The sequence below is a fragment of the Mus caroli genome, chromosome 9, assembly GCF_900094665.2.
Source record: "Mus caroli chromosome 9, CAROLI_EIJ_v1.1, whole genome shotgun sequence".
NCBI lineage: Eukaryota > Metazoa > Chordata > Mammalia > Rodentia > Muridae > Mus > Mus caroli.
This window is the reverse complement of record NC_034578.1, coordinates 86,208,587-86,219,904: the sequence shown is the minus strand read 5'-3', so window position 1 is coordinate 86,219,904 and position 11,318 is coordinate 86,208,587. Positions and strand designations below refer to the sequence as shown.

The 11,318-nt window shown below is 47.1% G+C and overlaps 1 protein-coding gene across 1 annotated transcript in view; it reads left to right on the top strand.

Annotated features, from left to right (window-relative positions):
• Positions 1–11,318, top strand: part of Tbc1d2b (TBC1 domain family member 2B) — a 69,158-nt gene that overhangs the window by 15,749 nt on the left and 42,091 nt on the right. The window contains exon 2 of the mRNA XM_029481978.1: positions 4,988–5,141. Within this exon, the coding sequence (XP_029337838.1) occupies positions 4,988–5,141 (154 nt within the window). The remainder of the gene's footprint in view (positions 1–4,987; positions 5,142–11,318) is intronic.

The following is an 11,318-nucleotide window of genomic DNA, read 5'->3' as shown; positions in this document are numbered from 1 at the left end:
CTACAGTGTACTTACATATAATAAATAAATCTTTAAAACTGGTTCATTCAGAAAGCAGCCAGTCTGAGAGAACAGTGGATTAACATTTGAAAAAGATCTGTCTTTTGTCTCACCTCCAGCCAGCTCAGCATTTTATGTGATGAGCATGTGTCTCATTGTTTGCTGCTGGGTAGAAGAAAACGTCTGCTTTCGAACTGTCTCCGCAACAGGAATCACTTAGGTCTTCTTAGGATCTGTGTCCCTAAGACTAACTGCTAGGGCACGGTGCTGGCTTCTCTCTAATGCACCATTGTCTCCTTTTCATCTTTAGGGGGGCTTGGGATCAGTTCTTAGGAATGGGGCCATGGACCAGGGAATTATGGTTTATAAATGTACGGACTAAGTGCGGGGATGGGGAGACAGAGACATGCACCACACATTCAGGGATGTGCGTGTATGTGTGTATATTCATACAGAGGCCAGAGGACAGTTTTAGCTGTTAATCTTGGGTGCTTTCTATGCCCCCCTGTCTCTCTTGTGTGTGTGTGTGTGTGTGTGTGTGTGTGTGTGTGTTTGTTTGTTTGTTTGTTTGTTTGTTTTTGAGACAAGGTTTTTTGTTGGCCTGAAGTAGGCTGACATCTAACCAGCAGCCCCTGGGGTCCCTTTGCTGTGTCTCTCCAGCCCTGTCATTATAAACATATGTTACTGATGCTGCTACTTTCCTTTTTCCTTTGCCTTCCTCTTTTTTTGTGATATGGGTTTGGGGATCAAACTCAGGCCCTCATACTTCCAAGGCAAGCACGCTCCCAACCCAGCCCTCCCAAGTACAGAGTTCTGATAGATGAGCATTCTCAACTGGAGGAGTGGAGTCCCAGCGAGTGAACAGCTGAGGCGAGGCAGTCACAAGCAGAGACTGTGCTAACAGGTGAAGCCCAGCTCCCTGGCTTTGCTGCTAAGTCCTCAGCCAGGCTCCCCAGTAATACGTCCTACCATGGTGAGCCCTTAAGAGAGGTCTGCTGAAAAGGTTTGCATAGTTAATGACATAAAAGTCTAAGTCAGGCAAAGGGACACCAGTAAGTGTTATACAATATACNTCGTATCTGGGCCGTCGACATAAAATGGCCAATAAATTCTTTTGACACTTCTAATTTCTTTATTTTAAAAAAGAAATTTCTGCTGAAATCAACAACCTTGGGATTAAATGACTTAGTGTAGTATTATTTTGAGCACCGAGGTGAAAGCTGTCTGGGTTGGAGGAAAGGCAGTTCTTAGGGTCCTCAAGAAGGAACAGAAAGCCAGGACCTGACTCATCTATGGGTGAGTGGGTTCCTCGATTCAATACTGTGGTGGCTTAAGTATAAGAACTTGTGGCAGCAGCTGAAGCATCACATGGTACCTCCTAGGCAGCTGTCAAGAACAGTTCCTCCTCAAGTGAGTGAGGCATGCCAGGCACCATTCTCTGATATCATGGCTCTTAGAAGCGTTACATGGGTTCCATGCCACAATTGCTCCCATAAAGCCTTTATCTGCCTCACCTCTCACCTCCATCCAACTGTAGAGGAGACAGCCAAGGTGGTTGCCCAAGATGTTTGGTTTGGACTGGGACTGCCCAGTTGAATTTGAGAATCTGAGTGTTCTTGAGACAGCTGCAACAGCGGAACATAAGAAATCAGGCACATATTTGCCTCTCATCAGTGTTCAAGACACCAAATCCTTAGATCCAGTGAGACGGGCATGTTTGGCTTGTCTTAGAGAACAACAAAACAGTAACTAACCCTTCATCCCTTCTTCTGGCTCTGCCCTTCTTTTACATTATTCCCTGAGAGCCTTGGAAGGGGTAAGGTAAATGCCCCATGTGTGGCTTTGCATTTTTTGGCCATTTATTTTCAGTGCTTAGATTGCTTAGAGTCTTTTCCGTTACCGCTGTGCCCTGCAGACAGAAAGCTTCTCTGACCACAGAAGACAGCAGCCCTGTGGACATAGACAGACACATCNTAGTCATTTCACTCCTAGGTTTCTATGAATATGTGTGTAAATGCATGTATGTGTGCACATTCACAGGTGTGAAGGTTCACACATGGGAGCACGTGGAGGCTCAGGGTTGAATCCATCTTTCTTGATCACTCTTGTTTACTGAGGCCCAGTAACCTGAGCTCACAGATTCCACCTAGCCTTGCAACCCAGCTCTCTCTGGGAAAGGATGCGGTTTCTGTCTCCTGAATGCTGGGATTACAAGCAGCTGCCACACTTTTTACATGGGTCTCACGTGGATTCTGGAGAGTCACACTCTGGCCCTCTTGCTAACACAACAAGCGTTTTTTACCCCTGAACCATCTCCCTGGCCATGATTTGTAGATTTCTTTTTGAAACTCAAACCCAGTTTTTTGTGCCTGATAGACCACCCCTGGGCCGGCAGTCCTTAGTTCTATTAGAAAGCAGGCTGAGCAACCCCTGGGGAGAAGGCTGTAAGTAGTCCCCTCCCAGGGCCTCNGCTTCGTCCCTACCTCCAGGTTCCTGCCCTGGCTTTCCTCGGTGATGGATTGTGATCAGGACTTGCAAGCTGAAATAAGAGCTTTCTTCCCAAGTTGCCTTGTGTAAGACACTATATTCAGAGGCTTTCAAGCCTTGCGGTGGTCGGCCCTAATCTTCGACTTCCTTTCCCCTCGCTTCATCTGCATGGCCAGGGGTCCTTCTTCCAGAACTGTTGCCTCACCCGGTGCCCTTTCTCTCAGCTCCCACCTTTTTGTAGAAACAACTGAGTGGCTTTCTTTTCTTCCTAATGGACAGGACTCCAGTTCCCAGGAGCTGANAGGTGCTCAGTGGAAGCTGTGGCATGAGTGAGTGGAAGCAGTGCTTGGCTGATAGTGGAAAGAACTGCCCCTAACTGCTCAGAGATCCTAAGTCCACAGTTTTCTTAACCTTGGGCCAGGGGTGCAGAGAGCCCAGGCTAGANCCATGCTGCCTGGAGGTTGCTCTGGAGAGTAACAGCTTGGCCTCTACGCCTCTTACTTGCTCTCAGACATGCATGCCCTGTGACCTGGGAAGCACTGTGTCTGACAGTACTCCATATGCCAGCATTGACAAAGTCCCCACATTGTGACTTAGCATTTTTCTTTTGCATGGGATGGCCTGCAACTATGAGACCAGCATTGTCTTATTTGCAGCTTTGTTAATAATTTGGTTCCCTTATATGTTGGTTGATTGTATATGCACATTGCATATATGTGTAGTCTGTATACTATGTGCACATGGTGTTTATGGGCTCCTATCCTTGTGTCTTACTGCAGGGGGACATTGAATGTCCTACTCCATCACATTCTACCAATTCACTTAAGAAGATAGGTCTCTTACTGACTAGACCGGTAGCCAGCAAGCCCTCCTGATTATCCCAACCCCACCCTCACTGTGCTGGGGTTACAGGCAGTCATAAGTGACCATGCCTGTCTTTTTTACATGAGATCCGGTTATCACGTTAGTGCAGCAAGAATTCTTGCCCACTGAGCCATCCCCTCAGCCCTTGGTTGACTTTTTTTTTTTTTAATGTACTTATATTACAGGCTGAAATCCATGGGTTTGGACCAGTGTGTAGAATCATGACTGCCCCAGTGGTTGTGATACAGGAATAACTAACTCCATGATCCCTGTTTCTCTGTGTTTGCCCCTGGTTGTCAGTTCCTCTTTCACCATCAAACCTAGAAACCCCACATTGTTGCTGTTCTTGTTCACTCGTCACTTTTGGTTGTTTGAAGATACACTGTGACCTTTGTGTCCCAGCTTCCTTCACTGAGCAGTATGCAATAAAAGTCATTCTGTGAATCCGCACTGTNCTCCTTTCGTTATGCGGATTGCCAGTCTGTTTACCCGTCTACCAGATGATGTNTATTTTGGGTTGGTGGCAGTTTTCGGCAGCTGGGAACAAAGCCTCTATAAATGTTCACATATGAGCTTTCGTGTGCATAGTTTTATTCCTCTTGGGCATGTGTGAGAAGTGAGGTTTAACTGTACATTTAACTTCATACAGAACTGCCAAGCTGTTCTTAAAGGAGTTGGATCACTGTGTATGCCCACCACAGTTTATGAAAGTTGTCATTACTGTATACTTTTTCTGATACTCGGTNCTACAAAATGAAATAGTAACCATTTCTGAGCTAAGTACAGTGGACATACATGTAATCTCAGAATTTACAAGGCTGGGACAGTATGGTCATAGTAAGNTCAAAACCAGCCTGGGCTACATAGAAAACCCTGTCTTAAAAACTGTGAGTGACTACCACCAATCTAATCTTTCCACTCCCTCTTCAAAATAGGATAGTGTCTGAGCCAGAGGGTGACACAGATGTCCTGGTTAGGGCTGATAACTCTGCCCTCGCTAACTCTTGATATTTTGACCAGTTATGCTCCCTCATTAACTGCCACTCACAGCTATGAGAAGGTTCTCTGACCAAGGCTGAGAACAGCACTAATCCGCAGGTATGTGTCTGAGGGTTTGGGAGGCAGTTTTACAAAACAACAGTAGTAGGTTCCTTTCTAGGCCTATGAGTGCCTCAGCCAGGGGCTCTTGACTAGGCTTATAGTATAGGCACAGGTTTCTCCAACCCTGTGGAGCAGGCCTCAAATCCTAACAAAAGGTAGGTGGCTGTGCCCACCACAACCATACCAACATTGCACCAGTAAGCATAGCGTGCCTTACAGGTTGGTGCTGTACCTCTTAGGGTTCACATCTGGGCAGAACTGCTGATGGCTTGTCTCCCTCAGCAGACTGGCTCAGCAGTATAAAGTGTAGACAGCAGGAAGAGTGCTTCAGCTCTGTTCAACTTCGTTTCTTCGTTCCGTATCTGAAGTATGTGGCTGGTTTCACTGCAGGAGAGTCTTCCCATTATGTTCTCTTGGGCAACCAAGGTGCTCTCTTCTTAATGCCGCTCTCTTCCTGTGTACAGTTTAAACATGGGGATTTTTAGCTCTTTATGCTACTGGTTGTTCTAACAAGGTCCCCCTCCCCTCGTTCTAGGCTCCTAATCGTGAGCTCATGACTTACTGGCTACAGGAGCTTCAGCAGAAAAGATGGGAATATTGCAACAGCCTTGACATGATGAAGTGGGACAGCAGGACTTCCCCGACTCCAGGGGATTTTCCCAAGGGCCTTGTGGCCAGAGATACCACAGGTAAGACAGAGGTGGGGGGCCNTNGTGGCAGGTATGGACCTGCTCTTTCTGGGTAGCCATTTGACACAGCAACTCAGATCAGCAGTGAGTGAAAAGGAATGCAGAATGGCAATAATGACAGTCTGCAGTCCACAGTGCCAAGAGCTCAGGGACACAGCCAATACTGAGTGGCCTGGGTGCAGTCAGGCAAGGCTAGTGCTGAGCGAGGGCTATAAGGCTAGCCCACTTTCTGCCATAATTAAAGATGGAGTACACTCACCTATGCATTCGTGCTTGGGCCAGCTTCCCGAAGGCTTGCATCTGAACGTGCCAGGAGAGGAATNGCACAGCCTCCTGCTGGTTATCCTTTGGTACTCTTAGGAAGGCTGAACAGCCAGGCACTGGTTCTGGTTTATGCAGGTCCATGTCATTGTCATTGTCCTAGCAAGTCCTGGCCTTTTACAGCCGAGACAATGTGCTTTTGTACTTGAAAAGCAAAATTTAAACCCCAAGATCTCCCGATTCTTGATTGTATTGAACCCTCTAGAAAGAATGAGTCAGTTATATGCAAACCATCTTTCTAACCTATCTTTACCCCTGCAGAGGCTATAGGGTGAGGCTGGGTTTTGTGTCTCCTTCCTGATAGCTTGTTAGGACAAGCCCAGAGCTCCTAAGCCCTGAAGTGAACTCTAAAATGGCCAGGGCATCTTATTAGCAATTTAAAAATAATTTTAAAATTATATTTGTGGGGGCTGGAGAGATAGCTCAGTGGTTAAGAGCACTGACTGCTCTTCCAGCGGTCCTGAGTTCAATTCCCAGCAACCACACGGTAGCTCACAACTATCTGTAATAGGATCCTATGCCCTCTTCTGGTGTGTCTGAAGACAGCTACAGTGTACTCATATACATAAAATAAATAAATCTTTTTAACTCATTATATTTGTGTGCGCACGGTGCATGCATGTGTGCACACATGTGGCTATGCCCCTGTATGTGCTACCGTGAGCACGTGGGGGTCAGAGAACAACTTTCATGTGTCCCTTTTCTCTTNCTGCCGTATGGGTCCCGAAGATGTCATCGGCTTCAGCAACAAGCACGTTTGCCCATTGAGATATCTTGACAGCCTTGTGTTCGAGTTCTTAGTTACTTTTTGTGAGTTAAGAGTCTCATTATGCAGCCTTGGTTAGCCTGCAACTCACTCTGTAGACCAAGGTGACCTTAACCACATAGAGATCCGCCTACCTCTTCCTCTGCAGTGCTGGGGTTAATGCTGTGTGACACTGTGCAGGCCTATGCTAACACTGCAAAGGAGTACACATTCAAATTGAAAACCAGTACAGGGTTTGTTCTAGCACTCCTGTGAAAAGCTGTGGACCCTCTGCTCGGCAGCGCAAGAGCAGTGCCGTCTGAATTCTGAGCACAGAGCTGCTGCTTTCTTCTGGAATCACCGTCTTAGGCTCTCGAATTTGCCAGCCTGGCTTTCCTGGTTGGGGGTGGGTGGGGGTGGGGGTGGTGTTTTGCTTCGTTTTGTTTTTAGCAGACTGTCTATCTAGTCAGTGAGAAGACACTGCGTCTGTCTGTGCCTGTGGATGTTTTTCTAGGAGTCCTTGTCATGGAGTCTTAGTATTCCAGTTCTCCTCAGAGTGGGAGGGCACCCTTTATATTCAAGTGCACGTGGCTTCCTGCTGCCCGAGGCTTAGTTTGTTTGGTTTTCTAGTTTTATTTTATTTATTAATTAATTTTTATTTTCATTGTTCTAGGCTAGCCTTGAACTCCTGATCACCCTGCCTTAACCTCCNCTTGCTAGATTACATGTTTGCACCACTACATTGATTTATGGGTTACTGGAGTGTAGTAGGCAAGCACTCTTGCACCCTTTTATTAAAATTTGTTTGGGTTTTTTTTTTTGTTTTGGTTTGGTTTTTGTTTTTTGTTTTTTGTTTTTGTTTTTGTTTTTGTTTTTGTTTTTGAGACAGAGTCTTGTATTCCAGGCTGGCCTCAAACTCACTTTGTAGCTGAGTCAAACCTTGAACTCCTAACCTTCCTGCCTGTGCTCCCAGCCCATAGACTGAGGTACTCAAAAGGCACCANTAGCATTGTTTCTGTGACTAGAAGCTCTCCCTCAGTGCCAGGGTCACTCAGAACCTGAGGAAGAAACTGGAGGGCATGGCCAGCCTCCATGCTACTGGCTTCACTCCTCTCCAGCAAGGACTCGGGTGTGCTGCTGAAAGNTGGCCACAGAGGTAGCACCCGGTCTTGGCTTCCCTCTGTCATGTCTGTCCTGTCTCCTTGCAAACCCAAGGTTAGGTGGGGGGAGGGAGAAGAGTCATCTGTTCGTTCTCTGGTTTGGGGATCCCAGCTCTGGGTGCTTAGAGTCTATGCTGTGCTGTTTGCTCGTTCAGCAGGTGCCTGAAGTTGTTGCCAGTTTCTCCCCTCAAGTGTTCCTGTCAGCCGGAATGTTTGTGCAGAGAAAAGCAAGAAGTGTCAGGGCAAATGCAGGGCAGCCTGGGCCCTTGCGTGGGCTGAGCTCAGCATTGGCGTTGTTGGGGGCCTCTCTAAGGACACGATGCTTAGGGCCTGCCAAGCCAATCCTGGAATGGGCTGGGAGAGCCTGCTGGCTGGCCTTAACATTTGAGATCTTTATCTAAAGGCAGAAAATGTAAAATTCTGAAGTAGAAAGTCAAGAAGACCAGGGACTAGCGAGATGGCTCAGAAGTTCGGAATGCTTGTTGCTCTTTTAGAGGATCTCGGTGTGGTTCCCAGCACCCATGTAAGCTGGCTCCCAACTGCCTGCAGTCCAGTTCTGTGAGATGCANGCCCACTTCTGGTCTCTGGGAGCAGCAGGACACACATGGCATATACACAATGGATTGCACACATAAACTGTTTGCTAAAGAGAAGTCTGCATTTCAGACCCTTTCATTTCATCCTCAGTGGGGAGGAACTGGTTAAAAGATAAATATTGTGGTTCTGTAGTAGTGTCCTGTAATTGTTTGTAGCTGTGCTGTAGTTACCGGCCCGCTTTAGCCTAACTGGGCTAAGACTAGCTTGACTGAAAGGTGACCGTTTTTTTCATAGCACTGGTTTGCATGAAAAATAAAACATGCTTTTGACTCCTGGTCGCCCAGTCATCTCTCCCTGCCAAACATGTACGTTTATAGCCGGTGTGTCCACCCATTCATGACCCTCCAGGCACCTGAAGTCAGGGTGGAGAGAGAAAGATAGATGCAGGGAAAGCCAAGTTCTGACTCAGAAGGTGATTCTGTCCGGAGACTTGTGGACCTGGCTCCAAGTCTTGACTCTGATGTTTACTGATTGTCACTGAGCAGGTCACTTATCCACTACTACAGGAGTGCACACCGTGCCGTGAAAACAAAGTGTGTCCACCCTCCACATCACAAGGATTGAAAGGGAAAGCCCATTGCTAAGGGTAGAGATACACACACACACCACACACACACACACACACACACACTCCTTCACTCACTCACCTGATAATGTGATTTTGAATGGGTGAGGATTGTGTTTCACTACATTAGATAGGAAGCTGGATTAACAAAAACAACATTATTTTTCTCACTCATGGGCAGTTCAAAGCTAGAGCACTGACTCCTTGGCCACGTCTATTGTCCCATTCTTAGAACTAGAGTTCTGATTCATGCTCACTGTCTCTGGGGTGGCCCTCATGTCACATGAGGGTACCTTCACAGAAACGTTCAGCTTCTCCTTAGCAGTGACTCTCCCATGGCAGTTCCTTCTGGCCACAGCAGATATCTAGAAGGGAATATGGGGAGCTGAGTGTTTGAGCTGAGCACATGGCCATCAGAGCCTTACTCTTAAGCTGGGCTGAATAGCTGGTAGTGGGCCGGCACTGTCACGTGATTGCATATGCTTCTGTAGTATTTCGTGCCTTTAGAGTAAGAGACTGTTACCCATATGCTTTTTTTTTTTTTCAGTTTTTCAATCAGGCATCAGAGAGTGGGGTGACTTTGTGCCTCTTTGTGTTTTGTCTGTTATCCCTTCACAGCTTGGCCTCTCAAACACCATTCCCCATTGTCTGCTGGATTGGGTTGGACAAGGACCTAGCTTCAGATTATTACTTGGAAAGATACAAATCAACTGCCTACATATAGAGACCTTCATATCCACTAAGAAACAAGGGTGTGCCTGCAAGTTCTCATAGTATTTGAGAATCCACACTGAAAGTGAATTCAGGGTGGNTGTCNAGTCCACTTGTTCACTTTATTCTCCACAAGGCCTTTAGAGAAAGAGCAGAGATAGTAAGACCTGGCTGTTGGTGAGGCTTCCCGAGAGCCAGGCATGTCCTCTCTGCTTCCTGCCGTGTGAGTTAGTCCAGGGGCAGGAGACTATCTCAAGCTTGGGTGGTAGTGGGCTGATTGCCTGTATGTGAATGGTATTTCTTAAGAAGACAGTATTGTGAAAACAGACCACACATTTCCTCTGCATCACCTCCTGTAACTGTCATACCTTCTGCAGTTCTGTATGAGAGCAGGGATTCAGTGGCATAGGCAGAGGTCCTTCTAGGCCAGTGGTCTTCAACCTTCCTAATGGTGTGACCCTTAAATACACTGCCATGTGTTGTGGTGACCGCAGCCCTAAAGTTATTTTCTTAGCTACTCCATAACTGTAACTTTGCTACTATTCTGAATCATAATGTAAATATCTGATATGCAGAGTATCTGATATGCAACCCCTGTGAAAGGGTCGATTGACCCCTACCACCACCAAAGGGGTTTCGACCCACAGGTTGAGAACCACTGCCCTAGGCCTTAGGGCTGCATGGAGGCATGTGGGCGGAGCACAGAGCTGGCTCTAGCACCACAGTCACTCATCACCCTCTGGTGCCACAGTCTTGTGCAACGATCACACTTGTGTGTCTGTGTTACCCTGTTTGTGAAGTACTACTCGATACCATGCGGTGTTTTACATATGCACCATGGTAATCAGCAGTGTTGTCTCTGAGAGGCTTGTATCACCGTAACTCACTGCATCTCAGCATCCTATTTAGGAAACAAGATGTTCTCAGAGTGAGGTTCTGTGGAAGTCAGGNTGTGGTCAAGAGGACATAGCAGAGATGTGTGAAGAAGCCTCTGAAAGGAAACTGCCCAGAACTGGCCAGGGTTTGGCCCCTAGAGGCTGACTAGAGATGGCAGCTGGGGCTGAGATTGCTGAAGAGCAGGGAGGAATGGGAGAGAAGAGAGGCAAGATGAGTCTGATGTAATTCAGGGAACTTACCAGGAAATGGCAGGAAAGAGGGAGGTCAGGAGGAGCCATGAGTGTGAACCCAGTGANAACTGTGGAGACCTCAGCCACCTCCTGCATCATTTCCTCAACCCACAGGAAGCCATTCTTGCCACGTAGCAATTTCCTATGATTAGCCATTCAGCCAGACATGTTACCCATTTCATTTGAGTCTTTCTGCAGCTAAGTGTTAGCTATGCTATTAGCGAATCAGGTCTCAGGCTGTGTTCTTGGTGGGGATCATGGACAGATAGGCGAGCCTTAATTTAGGTGCATAGGCTGGGCCACCCTAGGGGCTCTCAGAACCCTGTGGCTTCTTGTCTCTCTATGGGAATTCTAGCTTCATGAAGATATCCCTATTCCTTCTGACTATTCACTCCTACACAATCTAGATTGAAACTCAGTTTGATTTTAAAAGCCTTTTGAAGGCTGGGATTGTGGCTCTGTGGTGGAGTACCAGCCTAGCAAGCACAAGAGCCTAATCCTGATGGAGTATATCTGATCGTCCNCTGCCTACTTAGCTGATGCCAGTTCCTCGCTCTCCAGCGCTGGAGTGGGGCAGCTGGCTCAGTGTTCTTTCCATGAAAAGTTCCATGGGACTTTTCTGGGGCATGCATGCACTTGCTGTCTGCTGAGGTTTCTAGCAAAGCCAAACTGACACTGTAATAACCATAAGAATATACTCAGGGCTGGAGAGATGGCTCAGTGGTTAAGAACACTCGCTGCTCTTCCAGAGGATCTGAGTTCAGTTCCTAGGACCCACATGATGGTTCACAGCCATCCATAATTTCAGTTCCAAGGGATCTGACACCCTTTTCTAACCTCCATGGGTATCAGNCATNTACGTAGTAAACATACATATGTGGACAAAGTACTCAGGCAGGCAGGCAGACAGACAGACAGAAAGACAGACAGTACTCAAACACAGATAGATAG